This window comes from Phaenicophaeus curvirostris, chromosome 8, assembly GCF_032191515.1.
Source record: "Phaenicophaeus curvirostris isolate KB17595 chromosome 8, BPBGC_Pcur_1.0, whole genome shotgun sequence".
Classification (NCBI taxonomy): Eukaryota; Metazoa; Chordata; class Aves; order Cuculiformes; family Cuculidae; genus Phaenicophaeus; species Phaenicophaeus curvirostris.
In genome coordinates this window covers 37,302,226-37,318,666 of record NC_091399.1, presented here as the reverse complement: position 1 = coordinate 37,318,666, position 16,441 = coordinate 37,302,226, and the positions used below count along the sequence as shown (strand labels likewise).

The following is a 16,441-nucleotide window of genomic DNA, read 5'->3' as shown; positions in this document are numbered from 1 at the left end:
TAAAGGAATTGATAATACTATGAAAAAAAAAGGTATTCAAGAGTTAAATAGCTGTAGGAGATTAATTTATCATGAATTTTTGTTTTAGAGGAAAAACTGTGTTGAAAGACATTTTTTTTATTAGTATGCTTTTATCCAAAATGTATTTGCAGCCTGTACAGACAGAGAAAGAGGAGAAGAAAAAATCTAATGGCAAAATCAAAAAGGATGAAGAAAAACACAAAATGCAAGACTCATGGAACAATTTTTCCTATTTTCCTGAAATCACCCACATTGTTATCAAGGAGTCTACAGTTAGCATTAACAAGCAAGATAACAAAAGAATGGTAAGAACTAAACCTTGGGTGGATTTCCCTCCAATCAGAACCTGTAGTGACACAGTGTGGTTGAGCTATAGGAGACAGCATCCTTGAGGAACATTTTGTAATGGGCCTCATCAATAGCAGTTAAATGCTGTCCTCAACACTGTACAAATGCAAAAATGCTAGTTAGAAGAGCAGCAAGCTGGTAAGCACAGGTGTTTGTCTACAATTGTTACTGCATACCAGCAGTGCCTGATGACCTCCTCGATGTGCTTCTCAGCCCTGTATGCTGCTGTACAGCTTGGATAGCCAAAAGCAGCATTAAGCAAAAGGAGCTCAGCAAGGATGGCGTAGGGAGAGAAATGCAGAGAGTACCTGGGAGGGAGAGGAGACTTGGTGTGTGGATACCCAGTTCTTCTTTGGCAGGCTGCCAGCTCTTAGAATTTGGAAAGGAGCTGCCAGAGTGCCCTTGCCTTCAAATACACCAGGACTATCCCAGTCCTGAATTTCTGGTGTTTCACAGAGGCTGGTGCAAGAGTTTGCCGTACAGATCTCATGTAAGATTAGGACACATGTAAGTCACACTGAAGAATGGAAGCTTCTAGCCAGTAATGAGTAGGAAGGTTAGAGTCATAGGTTTCTGGAAAATTATTTAGCTACTCTAAGCAAAAATTGCTGGGTATTAAAACGTTCCTGAAATGTTTTAACAGAACTGTAAGAATTCTTGACTAAAATATCTTTTTTTTGTAGGAATTAAAACTGTCCTCGCATGATGAGGCCCTGTCGTTTGCATCGTTGATAGACGGGTACTTCAGACTTACAGCAGATGCCCACCATTACCTCTGCACAGATGTGGCTCCTCCACTGATTGAGCACAACATAAAAAATGGATGCCATGGACCCATTTGGTTAGTAAAATGTTTGATTTTGATTTTTTCCACTTGAATAATTGGAACTAATACTAGTGCATATTGAATCCATTGAATAAATCTGACATTTGGAAGACTCTTAGTTAACAAAAGGTTGTAGAACAACGTATATTTTCTAATGATTATATGGAAAAAATACCACTGATTCTCTCCACATCACCTTACTCATCTATGCAACCAGTGTTTCCTCACTGTTGGAGTGTTCTGAGACTTCCTTCACTGATAGCTATAAAGATCATTGTCGGTTGAACAGATGGGATTATTTTAGGTGAACAGAGTTGAACAAAGTTGTATCTACACTGACCCTGAGAGTCCTTGGATGGAGGCACAAAGCCTTTAGTTTTTTAAAATAGCTAAAGCAATTATTTTCCCTCCTACCCACCTTTTTGACTTGTCATTTTATGTTTGAAGAGGCAATATGTAGAAAACTGAGCACTTATGTGTGAATGGTGCTGAATGTGGAATTTCCCTATTAAGCATTCCAAGAGCTGAATAAAGCTCTCTTCCTTTGCTCTTTTGCAGCTAAATTTGAGTGTGTGATGCACACAATTAAATAATGTTTTACTAATAACATGAATATCTCTAAGTTGCTGTTATACATTTTTGTTCCAAATATAGGATTACTTTCCAGTGTATTTACTAACAATAGATTTTGGATGCAGCAGCTCATTTGTTAGTTTTCCTCATTTGTACATTGACTCTTTCAGCACGGAATACGCCATCAATAAACTGCAACAGGAAGGCAACGAAGCAGGAATGTATGTGTTGAGATGGAGCTGCACTAACTTTAACCACATTCTCATGACAGTGACTTGTTTTGAAGGCTCAGAGGTATGTCAGGTATGGCATTCCCAGCAGTAATATGATAATGAGCTAAAAACTAAGAGCTCCCTGTAGTCCATGTGGATAAATTTATGTTCTTTAGGGCAGACACCCTAATCTTTGTTTGATCGCTTATGAAGCAGGGTGTAGATATTTGTACTCAAAGCTTCATCTTCCCTGAAATCCTGCACCATCTCTACAAAGCTCCTGTATCTGCGAATATGATTCACTACATCCAGAACATTTCCATTCATAGCAATGAAACTGTGCATGAACACGATTGAAACTTAAGCTTTTTAAACTTATATGGTGTGAGAATGACATACAGAATTTGTCACCATGACTGACCTAATGTTTCTTGAACATGGATTTAATTATATAAATATATGTCTATTGAGACACCATAAAAGAATTGGATATGAGGACAGTTGCCTTGACATGTAGGGCACCACAGAATGGTGGTGACATATAGTCAGGTAGCTGGTGGAATGTATTTTGTGAGAGGTGAGTAATAACTAAAAGCTCATGAGGTGGAATAGGTGAGAGAAAACCAGTTAGAAGCAGAAAAGAAGTATGCAACAGCCACACGGAAGTTTGAATTTCACTGACCTCAGTTGGAAGTCTGCAGCTGACTCTTGGTAGTCTTGGGAGAGGATTTAAAATGTTCACACAATAATAATAATAGTGTAAAGGCATACGAGCTGTTTTCTTTCTCTTGGAAAAAAATGTTAATAGAATCAATGATGAAGACATGAAGGGACAGTTGAAACAACAAAATGATTAAAAGAACCTCTTGGAAATAATAGTCATCTCTTAGTGTTGATATTTGGTTCATCTTCTGTAGACATTTGCAGAACTGTATGATCAACACTGTCTTCTAACAGACAGGACAACTGAGGCATTGAAACAAGAAATTAATTTTGGAAATCATTCAACCTCACTGCAAGGCTTAGAGAGGAAAGAGAGAGGTGATGCGAAGCTGAAGTGTGGTAGAGGTGAGGAAGTGGGAGAAGAGGGTTGAGCTTGAAAGGGCATGGGCTTGGGACAGATGCGTACGAAAGTTCAGTCATTCTTCCTGATTACATTTGAATGTGACCGGAAGGTTTGACCAACAGCCAGAAGTCTTGTTTCACTTGTTGAACAATCTGGATTGTGAAAGGGATTTTTGCTATTTTTAAGCTGAGGTTTTGAAACCATGGTCCGGATTCTGCAATTCTTGACCAAGCAAAGAGAAAGTTCCTTCTGAAGAGTCAGGGCTTCTGCACACCCTCAGTCTCTGCAAACACAAAAGCCATAACTGGACTTCTTAGATGATTGCACATCCGTGTTGCTCTTCTTCCACTTTGTTGTTATGAGGCTTCCTGGGACTACAGGTTACAGGAATTTTAGGGCTGCCTTCTACTTCATCAGAATTTCATTAGAGGACCCTAGGTTAGGAGCAAGTGATTAACTGGTCCTATATGTAATTTCGAAGGCTTTTGAGGGGCTTTTATGGCTTTAAAACATTTGTTCACTTTAATGATTATATTTTGCTTTCTTTTTTTCCTCCCCTCCCTGCTAATGACAGAAGATAAATAATTCAGTCAAGTACAAGAACTTCCAGATTGAGGTGAAGAAAGGTGGATATTTCCTACATGGTTCAAACAATTCTTTCTCATCCTTGAAAGAGCTGATGGATCATCTTAAAGGACAAATACTTCGAACAGACAACATAAGCTTCACACTGAAGAGATGCTGCCAGCCAAGGCCAAGAGGTAGTCTGTCCTTTAAGAGAGGCAAAAAACCTTGTTGTTGAAAGGAAACAAACTCCAAAAATAGGGAACATTCCTAGTGTCTTTTATTTGTTCTCTATTCTTGTGTGAAGCTCTTGTCACTTAAAAAGTTATATGTAAGATTTCTTCCTTCTCTGTGGACGAGGAATCTTGCCAAAAAGCAAAAGCAAGCACTGTGAACAAAATTTTGGGGGTTTCCTTTCGGTGTTGCAAGCTCAGCACAGGATGCTCAGAGCCTCGTTCTTCTCATGAGCCTTATTTGTGTGAACTTTTCAAATGACAGTGAGACAAGTTCTGTTTTTTGCACCTAAACAGCTGGCCCTGCAGTATTGATGGCAGTGGTGGAACTCTAGAGTTGTTTAAAAAGCAAACGTCGTAGCTGACTCAGAGTCATGGGCTGAAACACTGCTGCAGAGAGGGGACCATATAAGGTTCTTCCTTTTCTCCTCTGAGTCATGTTGACCAGGCAGTGCTGCCGTGCATCACAACGCGTTCCTCTAGCAAAGGAGGATTGCAACCTGCAGTAGTTGTGAGGCAGCTCCTAGTTTGAAGCCTGGTCTCATTACGAGCTGTTTACTCTGTTAATTTAGATGAAATAGCAGGGAAGGCTGTGTCTGTGACTTGGCAACCAGAGCAGCCATGGACTCAGTAGAACCATCTGTGAAGTCAGATTTTAGAGAGCTGAGGACAATTGTGCATTTGTTATGCTGTTTGTGCCACTACTTACTAAGATTGTTTGCTATAAACTACAAGTGCCTTACAGCTGAATTTTGTATGGAAGAGGAAATACAGTAGCATGATTGTGTTGATCAGATAATGATTTCCTATTAGAATAAGGGCTATAACTGAGCTACATTAATTACCTGCTTGTTCTGATGGTTTCAGAGGAATGTACGCTGTAGAAAGCCACTAAGCTTATCAGTGCTTTTGAAGATTATTGGTAGTTGCCTAGAGTATGGAGAGATTAAATATTTTGACATTTTTATTGCATTTTGACAGCTGTACTTGAAATAAAATAAAATGGGTCAAGGAGTTGACTGCCCACTTTAGCTTTTCATTGGCATTAGTTACAGTGGGATCCAGTGCATTATCTGTGCCAGTCCCTGTTCTGTGTTCCTTGGGTTTTTTTCTTTTTGAATCTGCAATGTCTGTTTATTCACAAAGAAGTTTAGGGAATGCAGAAATAAAGCAGTTTTGCCAGTGGATGTTTTGTTACCGATTGTTTCAGAGTGCTAGAGCGTGGTTTAGGTGTGATATACTTGTTATACTCCCAGTAATGGGAAGGCCAGATGCACGCAGACCTCGAAAATAATTGTATCATAGTAAATAATGCCTGCTGTCAAACACAGAAAGACAGAGTTGATGTGCAGGGCTTTAGGATCTAACTATGCCTCTCCTTGACCAGAAGCGGGGAGAAGGAAGCAATGGGCTTTTGAGTCTTTTCCTTTTGTTCATTTCCCATTCCCCAATTTAACTTTGGTGCTCTAGAAACAGACTGTTAGTGTTTCCAGAGCTCAATGAATTTCAGGGAGGTCAAGAAAGGAAATGAGGCTCCAGCTAACTCATACCCATCCACACTCTGGAGAGGAGATGTACCTCTTGGCAGAAGGGACTGTGTGTTATTTTACTTCAAGTACAGCAGAGGTATTGCCTCTTTCAGACCTGGGTATTTCTTGGCAGTAAACACCAACTGTTTCTTAATATCAGCCTCAGAATGGCTGATATTAAGGTTTTATATATAATATAAAATATAAAGCTCTATTTTGGTGAATTCTCTGTTGAATGATAGAACAGAAGTTACTTGACAGAAGTTAAGTCAAAGTTTGTTCTTTTATCATTCTTCTTCATTCATTTGGGGATTTACCTTGCAGTGAGCATAAACAATGAAGTTATTGACTGAGAAAGGTCAGTGTGTGCAGTTATATTCAAAAAGTCTTAAAGAGTATTTTCGCTTCCTGCCTTCCAGAAATCTCCAACTTGCTAGTTGCAACCAAGAAGGCACAGGAATGGCAGCCTGTTAATCACTTAGGGCAGCTGAGTTTCCATCGAATCCTCAAGGAAGAAATCATGCAGGTAAGTAGCTGCTTAACTGTGTTTCTCTTGCAACCAAAGAAGTGTGGCAGTTCACCGAACCTAGTCAAGTAATATAAATTCACCACATTCTGACTGGTTCTTCCACTCCCATTTCTTCTCAACAGAGCTTCATTCGAATCTTTATTTGTATTAAAGCCTCTCATTGCAGAATCTAAATGTTTATATGTCCTTATGTGGAAAAAGAAGAGAAACTTGGAAGTAATGCTTTTCACCAGAAATCAAATTGATATTTGAGCGCTTTTCTACTGTCTGTGGAAACAGGTGCTTCTAAGGTTATTCTTAAAAACATTGTGAAAGTCTTAAGAGCTGCTTTTCCCAGCTGGTTAGAGCTAAATGTGGCTCTGTCTTTTAAAGCCTGGTATACCAGAGAAACAGACAAGTTGAGGTTCAAGGTAATATCCTATGGTAAAAAAAAAAAGGGGGTGACATTTTCAAAAGCTCTGAAGAGTCTTGCAGTTCAAAATGTTGTGTCCCAGGCTGATTTAGCACCTGCATTTCCACAAATTTTCTGATGGATGTTTGCAGTTAGTGATGCATGTAACCTGAATAAACTTCAAAAAACCACGCAGTGGTTTGAATACGCAAATCGCATTTCATATTTTGAAAGTACCTGAGCTCTTAAACTGTACAATTACCTTTTTCAGTTAAATACAAAGTTATGGGGTTTTTTTGTTTTAAAACAACGTACCAGAGAGGGGAGGACAGGTGAAAAACAAGAAACATAATCTGTGACTGGTGTATTTACAGACAGCACGCAGGCTTCCTGCAAAAATATTCCAAGGCAGAATCCTCTGTTATTTAGGGGGAAATTGCTTTCCTGAACGAAGAAGCGTTCTGTTGAAGTATTACTTCCTCTAACTTTTGGAAACACATTAAAGATTGCCTCAATAGCAGCTTATTGTAAATAAGAGGCCAGTTATTTATTCATTTGATGTTTGCTTTAGTAACATTAAATCACACTGAACCTGCTTGATGTTAATGGAGATGCAATAGCCCTTTAATATCAAATGAGTTTACAATGATGAGTGTGGCCAGAGAAGCCAATAAAGTGAAGAATAACTTGCTGTCATTTGGATTCTCAATGTAATAATTTTAAGTCTGCAGGTATGTAGATCAAGTGGAAGGTTAAGTCCCTTCTCCACATGGAGAAGCAGAATAGAGTGCAGATTTGCATATTTGTTTAAATCTACACTTGTTTGCTTTCTGTCCTGGTTTGAAAAATATATGGTGTGTTATGTCTTAGGGCGAACATCTTGGAAGAGGGACGAGAACACAGATTTACTCAGGGATTCTCAGCTACAAAGGTGATGAGAATGAAGGATATCAAAATGAAAAAGAAATTAAAGTCCTCCTCAAGGTCTTGGACCCCAGCCACAGAGACATTTCTTTGGCAAGTTTTTTTTCCTTTTTATCTGTTGTAGTACAAATATTGGGCCTCACAGTGTTGTGCGTGGTTAACTATGTAAAGCCTTGAAAAAAGGGGTTGTGTATATAGTAAAGGAATGGAAATATGCTGAAGGTATTTCTCACCATTTTAGGCAGTCAAATCATATTTGAGATATTCAGTAAGGTAGTTGCCTGTTGCATTAGACAGGCAGCAGCATTGGTCTAGCTGGAGCTTGCCAGTGCTCACTTCCAGCCTGCGCACATGCAGACCATAAGCGCAAGGAAAATGGACCCAGACCTTTCTGTGGTATGAAATACTTCATCATACCCATGGTCCTGCAGCTGTGTCAGCTGAGAGCTGTGGTGTTCAGTGAGGGTACCGCTGCCTATGAAACATTACCTCTGCCTTGTGCATTGAGCTGTGGGTCCTTCATCAGTTCTGCTGTTGATATGGCCACAGGCAAGTTGCTTGATCTGTGTTTTGCTTAATCATCTTGTAAGAGAGGCTAATGCGTCCCCCAGGGGATGCTGAGACGCAGGGAAGTGCATTGGTCACTTATATGACCTAGTGAACCCATCTCTGACAGCACTGTACTGCCCCGTTACTACCGTGGGATGGCGCATCCCTGCCATTGTTGATCCTTTATGTTACTGGAAAATGCAGTGATTTTTTGCAACTGTTTTTGTTACTTGATGTTCTGTATTCTTTAAACACCTGACTGACTGCCACAGTGACCACCAGTTTAATGGCTGATCTCTTTCTCTTTCTAACAGGCATTCTTTGAAACAGCGAGCATGATGAGGCAGGTGTCTCACAAGCACATTGTCTTCCTCCATGGAGTCTGCGTCCGTGATGTAGAAAGTGAGTTCAGCAAACCTCTCTCTAGGCAGCACGCTGGAGCAGTAGGCTTGGCAGGGACAGGGCAGCCATTCAGTTCAGTGCTGGCACAGGGAAGTGGGTTTAGCAGCTGCTGCCTCTTGATTTTTTTAATGCAGACAAGCGGAACAGCAAGGCAGCAGTCCTTTCTACAACCAAGTCTTCTTTTCTAATGCTGTCTTTGTGTAAGTGCCTTACAGGATGATTCCTTGAGGTTGGAATGCCAGTGATAGTAGTATTGTCAATACAAACCAGCCTTCTGGCAGAAGTTATTTTACTAGGAAGGCTTTGCCCTGTGGTCCTTGAAATGCTTTGTTCCAAGTTTACTGTTCATTTACTACACAAAACCACTCCTCTCAGCATTTTAATTTGGGACCTGAGCACTGAAATAAGCTTTGAGGAAAGTGAGATAAAGACATATTGTAACCAGCTTGCCTGGTGGGGGGCAGATGGTGACAAAACCTGTTCGATTATTGTGAACAACAGTTATTGCAATACTGACTTTATGCACCTGACTTCGTAGATATCATGGTTGAAGAGTTTGTTGAATTTGGTCCTCTGGATCTATTCATGCATCGGAAGAGTGAAGTTCTGACAACTCCTTGGAAATTCAAAGTTGCCAAGCAACTTGCAAGTGCTCTAAGCTACCTGGTAAGGAGTCGTCTTGACAAAGGTATTGCCTGTAGCTGCCACAGTCTAATGCAACAGAGGTTTCATGTGCACTAGTAACTAATGAATTTCCTTTCTCAGGCAGTGGGATGGTGCAGCAATGTTCTTTTTGTATTCATTATGTTGACTTAAGGAGAAAGACTCTTGGAGTTGGTGATGAGGTCTTTTTTTATCAGCAGGCCAAACAGTCTATGTGATTCCATTTGCCACTGGTTCCATTGTGTGCCTAGGAAAGCTGTCACAGCTTGCCCTTTATGCGAGTGTGATCTTGGTGAAAAAGGAGTATAATGTCCATCATTTTTACAAAATGCATCAGCTCTACAAATAAAAAATATTTCAGTGTGAACAGTATATTTCCCTACTCCTCCTTTCCCTGCTTTTCTCTAGGATAATTTCTTCCAAGCTGTATTTTTGGATTTCAGCTTGGAGTAATTTACAGTGGTCCCCTGTGCCATAAGTATGTTAGAGTGCTTGCGGAGCACTGCTCACTTTACTCTCTATTCTTTGCCTCCCTTACTGTAGGAGGATAAGGATTTGGTACATGGAAATGTGTGTACTAAAAACATCCTACTGGCAAGAGAGGGAATTGACAGTGAATATGGTCCTTTCATAAAGCTGAGTGACCCAGGAATACCAGTAACTGTGCTGTCCAGACAAGGTATGGTACCGGAATCTGATTTCTCTCTTCAGTGCAGTGAGGAAGGGGAAAGGAAGAAATATCTTTTATACCAGCTAGAACTGGCTCTAGAGTAGATTAATCAGCTTCCATGAATCTGAAAACTAAATGGAAGTAAAGGAGTGTTTCTGATTGTGGGTGCTTATTATGCTCATTTCTCTTAAAAAATGATGTTAAATCAAGGCAGATAACACAGAAGGAATCTCAGTTTCTGGATGACTTAAGGCACAAGCTTGTAAAACCCATAGAAACATCCTTCTGAGAGCAGGGATTTGAGAATCTGCATTCTGAAACTGGAGAAATACTGCAGCTTTAGTTGACTTGAGCGAGTCCAGAGAAAAGCAACAAAGGTGGTGAAGGGGCTGGAGAAGAGGCCTTATGAGGAATGGCTGAGAGAGCTGGGGTTGTTTAGCCTGGAGAAGAGGAGGCTGAGGGGAGACCTCATTGCTTTCTACAACTACCTGAGAGGAGGGTGCTGGTCTCTTCTCCCAAGTGACAGGGGACAGGACAAAAGGGAATGGCCTCAAGCTCCGCCAGGGGAGATTTAGGCTGGACATTAGGAAGAAATTTTTCACAGAATGGGTCATTGGGCACTGGAACAGGCTGCCCAGGGAGGTGGTTGTTTCACCTTCTCTGGAGGTGTTTAATGCACGAGTAGACAAGGTGCTAAGGGACATGGTTTAGTGTTTGATAGGAATGGTTGGACTCAATGATCTGGTGGGTCTCTTCCAACCTGGTTATTCTATGATTCTATGACTTTAGTTAAGCAGCTGTTAGACAGGAATAATGAAGAGAGAAGGTTGTTTTTTTAATGCTTTGACATTAACTCCAAAATGTATTGATTCTCTGTTTTATCTAAGAATGCGTTGAGCGAATTCCTTGGATTGCACCTGAATGTGTTGAAGACTCCAAAAATTTAAGCGTTGCAGCAGATAAGTGGAGTTTCGGTACAACACTCTGGGAAATCTGCTACAATGGAGAAATACCACTGAAAGACAAGACGTTAGCAGAGGTACAACTGTTACATAAACTTTAGCTTGACATCTGGGTGCATCCTCTTTGGCACTCAGTTTCCGTACTAAATTTAAGTTGCTTTCAGCTTACAGGGAAACCACCTCAGGTGGACTTGTAAAGGAGACGATCCATCTAAGTTGCCACAGGTTGCAGTAGGAATTCTTGTCCTTACTATAAAAATTGCTAATTATTGCTTCAAGCTGACCTTGCTGGGGATGTTCAAACCTCAGCATAGTAACCATTAAACAGAACTACTGCTGCTCTCACGCCCATCCTTTTCTCACACTGATGTCCAGACGATAAAGTTTCTCAGTTTCTGTTTAAAAGCAGTTAGGTTCTTCTGTTCTTGCTTGTTTCTTTTGGACATTGGCTCAGAACTTGTCTCCTGTGGGACACCAGTATTGTTGACTCTGCAGTCTGAAAAATATTGTAATAGATCTTGTTCTGCCTTTACCTCTGGCCGTTTCTTTTCGCCACTGCCAGAGTCCCTCAGCACATGTTCCAAACGTGCTTTTTCTCTCTTGAAGTTTTGCTGTGTTGGGAAGGCGATGGAGCAAGGCAGCTGCTGCTCATCTGAAGGAAATGACTGAGTACTTGAGTCACTGCCCAAGTTGTTTTATCAGGAGGTAGCTGAAAGGAACTTGCTTCCCTGACTACAGTCTGCTTCCTGCGTGTAGCAGACAGCTGAGAGAGTTCTGCAGACCTTAGAAAATGCACCAGCCCTCCCTCATCCCACCTGCCCCAAAGCTGGTACCTTCTCAGAGGCTCTGAAGAGCAGCCGGTGTTGTGTTGTTTCCTTGGCAAGTGTTTCCACTTGGCCAGTTGTCCTGGTGCATAAGTAACATGGTGAGCCTGGCATCTGACAGAAAAATAACTTCTGAGAGGTGGAATCTTAGGCATGTTTTAAAAACTTCGTGTGTTATGAATGGTTGCTCCAAACTACACCAGATTCCACACAACAATAGCTGTCTACTGGCAGGAGATTGTTGAGTTACTGCTGAAAAGGAGTTACTTTGGAAAAATTAAGGGAGAGTTCATAATGAGCTAAGGATCTAATAGTCATTAATGGGTTTTTAAAGTGAAAAGCTAAAATTCATGCAGGTGTTTCCATTTGCACCTTACAGAAGGAGAGGTTCTACGAGGGACATTTTGTGTTGGCAACACCATCGTGCAAGGAGCTGGCTGACCTGATGAAAGAGTGCATGAACTACGACCCCCACCAGAGACCCTTCTTCAGAGCCATCATGAGAGACATCAACAAACTGGAGGAACAAAGTAAGGCCTGTGTTCGCCTGTCGGCTGGAGGGGGAGTAAGAAAGGCTGGTTTGTTTGGCTAAGGTGGATGCCCTACAGCAGCATTCTGCTGTGGGTGCTGTGGTGCTGACAGGAGCATGCCGTGTCCTTACAGCAGTGGCAATAGCCCTTTCCACAGATGAGTGCAAATAGGATGCGAGTGTTTTATTTGTACTGAATGTCTGGCTTAGGTCGGTGTTACCGCCAGTTCATTTCATGGTCCATGTTTCATACAACAGCTTCAGTTAGTTTTAAGACAATTCTGTGCGATTCCCACAAGACTCCAGATCAGAGCATTAAGATGGATAACTCTGGTTCCTGGTTCACCTTATGCTGACATTTCTACGCAGTAACTTACAGACTCAGTCAAGGGCAGAACCTGACGTCCTGTTCCTCATAATAATCATAGAAACTGAATAACTGCCACATGGTGGGAAGTAATACCAAGAGAAATCTGAGTCAGAGACTGGAAGAAGATCCAGTGAGCAACCTGGGGAGCAAAGTGAGGGAGGAAGATCAGTAAGTGATAGACTGTCACCTACAAGTGGAAGGAATTCCCTGTCAAAGTAGGCAGGAATTAAATGAGAAAAGTAGGTATATAAATGCATTAGCAGCAGCAGCTTGGAAGGGAGCAAGGATGCCTTTAAAGTGTCCAGATCAAGATATCCTTACAGGAATCTGTCTGACCTGGGGCTTTTTTCCCACTCCCAGATCCTGATATTGTCTCAGAGAAGAAGCCTGTTGCAGAGGTCGATCCCACGCTCTTTGAAAAACGATTTTTGAAAAGAATACGTGATTTGGGAGAGGTAAGAGCAGCGTCAGATACAGAACATGGGTAGGTGTTTGGGGTGTTTGTGTACACAGCTGTCAGTGTGTGCTTTCTGTGTCCCAGCAGGAAGATGTGGATTGTAAATGCCTAAAACAGTGCATCAGGACACTGAGTTTTGTGTTAAATAATGCTGTCTTTTCTCTTACAATCAGGGCCACTTTGGCAAGGTTGAACTCTGCAGATATGACCCAGAAGGTGACAATACAGGGGAGCAAGTGGCGGTTAAATCTCTAAAGCCAGAGAGCGGAGGGAATCACATCGCTGATCTCAAGAAGGAAATAGAAATCTTGAGGAGTCTTTATCATGAGAACATTGTCAAATATAAAGGAATTTGCACAGAAGATGGTAAATCTTCATGTAGAATATTACAAGTATACACTAGAAGTGTCAGAGATTTCCTTAAAAAATGAAGCATTTTAAAAAGCAAGAGAGTCTTAATTCAATCTTAAGGATTCCTATCTCTTTCTTCATGGAGGAAGCAGCAATTTATCTCTGAAGTCCTCCTCCTGCCCATGTTTGTGCTTAGCTGACTTGGATGTGAGCAACGTGGTTGCTGTTCTCACCATATTTGTTAAAAAAATGAGCCCTGGGCAGGGTGGTGGCATCTGTGTTCCAGAAGCAGCTGGCCCAACCCCATAAAACCCAGAGGTTGTTATTGGAAGCATATGTTATCATTGATAGAAAAAACTATTGCCTTATATATTTACATTTGCAGTGGTGATTGTTCTAGCCAGTATTTAAAAACTTTAAGACCTTGCAGTTCAGTATAACTGTGCTGCCTGGAACAGATTCTCCTCTGGATTGGTCCAGGGACTGATAGCAGGAGTCAGCCTGTGGTCTGACCATGGTCATGCAGTGTCATTACCAATACCGCCGGGGCTGTGGGCTTAGACAGAAGTTCTTGGTGTTAATGAGAAGGGCCAAGTGTCTGCAAATTAAACACATGCTCTGTTTTTAGGAGGAAGTGGGATTAAACTCATCATGGAATTTCTTCCTTCTGGAAGCCTAAAGGAGTATCTCCCACGGAACAAGAACAAAATCAATCTCAAACAGCTTCTCAGATACGCGGTTCAGATCTGCAAGGTGAGCCTGGCACCAGAGCCTTGCTGCAACTCTTCTGTTTCATTAGTTTAATATTTAATTTAATAGAGTGGGGTGGAGGGGAGAAGGGACTGGGTTTAGGGACAAAACCATTCTCTTCCCTTTGTCCCCAGGGACCTGAATCGTAAAGCAGTGTCTCCCATGCTGCAGGTGCTACTGGCACAAAGATCAGCAAGGGAATAATTACCAGGTTCCCTTGCATAAAAGCGTACTATGAAAATAAGTTGTTCCTAGTGCAGAATTCCAAGTATTGGGAGGGAGGAGTGCATTTAGGAAAGGGTGTGCTGGCACGAGGGAAGGAGCGTTGTGCAAGGCTAAAGCGACGAAGACAAGAGTGCAGAGTGCAGTCAGGCCACGCGAGGCCATGTGCTTTCTGCAAGAGACTGTGGATTTGTGATTGTGGTGGACCAGGTGGTTCTGTGAAGCGTGGAGCCAGGCTATCAGCTTTAGCAGCACACACAGGGGCAGTGCTGTGGAGAGAAGGGTCTGAAGAGAGCGGCTGCTCTGCTAAGAACTAAAAAGCACAAAGCAGAAACAGCAGTCTCAACAGATGAGGAACCCAAAGGCCAAGACTCAGGTGTCAGGAAAAAGGACCCTGGAAAGTGCCAATAGATGGAGAACCTGTCTGGGAATCCTTGCTAGGGCACTGCCACACAAACAAAGGAGCGTTTGAAGGGGAAGTTGGAGAAAAGCAGTAACTTCACTGTTAGAGAAACTAGCATAAAAGACCTTCTTCTCTTTTAGGGAATGGACTATCTGGGCTCCCGTCAGTACGTGCACCGTGACTTAGCAGCAAGAAACGTCCTTGTTGAAAGTGAGAACAGAGTGAAAATTGGAGACTTTGGTCTCACCAAAGCGATTGAGACCAATAAGGAGTACTACACCGTCAAAGACGACCTTGACAGCCCGGTGTTTTGGTAGGAACTTGCAACTTCTTTTCTGTAACCAGACTGTGCAGTGGAGTAAGTTGTTTCCTTCTGTACCGTTAGGCTTTTAGACATCCTGAAGATTTTTCCTGTTTTGATAAGAGGCCTGAATAAAGATAAGACATCAGAGCAAGGGAAAGGCACCTGGTAGACTGTCCTTACTTACTCTCATGCTGTTTATTTCCTCCTGCACTCAATGATCTGTTTTCCCACGGTCTTGTTTTTGGTTTTGGTCTCCTTTAGTGCACTGTAACAGTTGCGTCTTATTTACTACTTGTGTGACATCCCAAGCTCTCTGAGCGCTTGAATTTATGTACAAGGAGTCCACAAATGCAGAACGTGCCTCTTTAGTTTACTTACTTTAAATGGGTTGTGCATGCAGGAGTCAAACTCTGTGGCTCTGGATAATTGAATGCTGTTGTGTTTTGTCCACAGGTATGCTCCAGAGTGCTTGCTGCAAAGTAAATTTTATATTGCCTCGGATGTCTGGTCGTTTGGGGTGACGCTGTACGAGCTGCTTACCTACTGTGATTCTGAGTCCAGTCCCATGGCAGTAAGTGGTTGGGAAAGGATTTGCTGCTAAAACTGCACAAATCAAATACCTTTATCTTAAAATGTTTTTATTATTTTGGAAATAACGAGTGAATCTCTTAGGAAAACAACCCTCGGGTTTGTCTTTCACCAAATACCCCTGTACAGCTATCAGTTGTGGTGACTTGAGCTTGTTCAGCCTAGGTGAGAGAAGGCTTTATGGAGACCTTACAGCAGCCTTGCAGATCTTAAAGGGGCCTACGGGAGAGCTGGGGAGGGGCTCTTTATCAGGGAGTGCAGGGATAGGACAAGGGGGAACGGATTTACGCTGAAAAAGGTGAGATTTAGATTAGGTATTAGGAAGAAATCTGTTACTGTGAGGGTGGTGAAACATAGGGTGCCCAGAGAAGTTGTGGATGCCTCATCTCTGGAGGTTTTCAGGGTTGAACCGTATGAGGCTTCAAGCAACCTGATCAAGTGGAAGGTGTCCATGCGCATGGGCGCATGGCAGGGGGGTTGAAACTGATCTTTAACGTCCCTTCCAACCCAAACCATTCTGTGATCCTATGACTGCATGAGGAAGCTGTATTTATAAATACTACCGTCTGTTCTCTGACGGGAGCGTATGGTGCCTGGTATCTGTACTGTAAGTATCTGCTCTTCGTTTTCATTTGGAGTTGGAAACATCATCCTAATGTCAAACCAGAACTGCAGGGTATGAGGATGCACAGCTGATGCCTGATGCTCTTTTTACAGGAGTTCCTTAAGATGATCGGCCCCACACAGGGACAGATGACAGTAGCACGGCTGGTGCACGTCTTGCAAGAAAAAAAGCGTTTGCCACGTCCACCCAACTGCCCAGAGGAGGTAATGGATGCTCCTATGCCTTTGTAACAGTGCCCTTCCTTTAACACTAAATTAGCGGCGAAAGCCCCACACGCTCATGACTGGCAATGGTAGGAAAGCCTTCAGGTTTGCGATTAGAAAGGCATTTCCAAGTTTTTTTACGCATTGTTTTAAAATGCTTTTAGACATTGACATTCCCAAGTTTGTGACATCCCTTCAGATGGGGTTAAGAATTTTGCTTTAGTATCTGCATCCAGGTAAAACTCACACAGAATCATTGCAATTTGTTAAATATGGAGTTGCTAGGTGTGCAGCAACCCAGACTGAGAAGCACCTCATCAGGGTGTTGGTTAGCAGCCCCCGATGCACCAGCC

At 42.1% G+C, this 16,441-nt stretch overlaps 1 protein-coding gene across 2 annotated transcripts in view; it reads left to right on the top strand.

The window, feature by feature from the left end:
* JAK1 (Janus kinase 1) overlaps window positions 1-16,441 on the top strand; it is a 65,945-nt gene that overhangs the window by 47,169 nt on the left and 2,335 nt on the right. The window contains exons 8-24 of one of the 2 annotated variants that reach the window (XM_069861859.1): window positions 153-326; window positions 1,053-1,210; window positions 1,939-2,071; window positions 3,621-3,807; window positions 5,792-5,898; window positions 7,163-7,309; window positions 8,080-8,167; window positions 8,706-8,833; window positions 9,374-9,509; window positions 10,388-10,539; window positions 11,666-11,816; window positions 12,546-12,640; window positions 12,816-13,008; window positions 13,622-13,746; window positions 14,509-14,681; window positions 15,126-15,243; window positions 15,978-16,088. In XM_069861859.1, the coding sequence (XP_069717960.1) occupies window positions 153-326; window positions 1,053-1,210; window positions 1,939-2,071; window positions 3,621-3,807; window positions 5,792-5,898; window positions 7,163-7,309; window positions 8,080-8,167; window positions 8,706-8,833; window positions 9,374-9,509; window positions 10,388-10,539; window positions 11,666-11,816; window positions 12,546-12,640; window positions 12,816-13,008; window positions 13,622-13,746; window positions 14,509-14,681; window positions 15,126-15,243; window positions 15,978-16,088 (2,376 nt within the window). The remainder of the gene's footprint in view (window positions 1-152; window positions 327-1,052; window positions 1,211-1,938; window positions 2,072-3,620; window positions 3,808-5,791; window positions 5,899-7,162; window positions 7,310-8,079; window positions 8,168-8,705; window positions 8,834-9,373; window positions 9,510-10,387; window positions 10,540-11,665; window positions 11,817-12,545; window positions 12,641-12,815; window positions 13,009-13,621; window positions 13,747-14,508; window positions 14,682-15,125; window positions 15,244-15,977; window positions 16,089-16,441) is intronic. The other variant, XM_069861860.1, reaches the window with a different exon arrangement.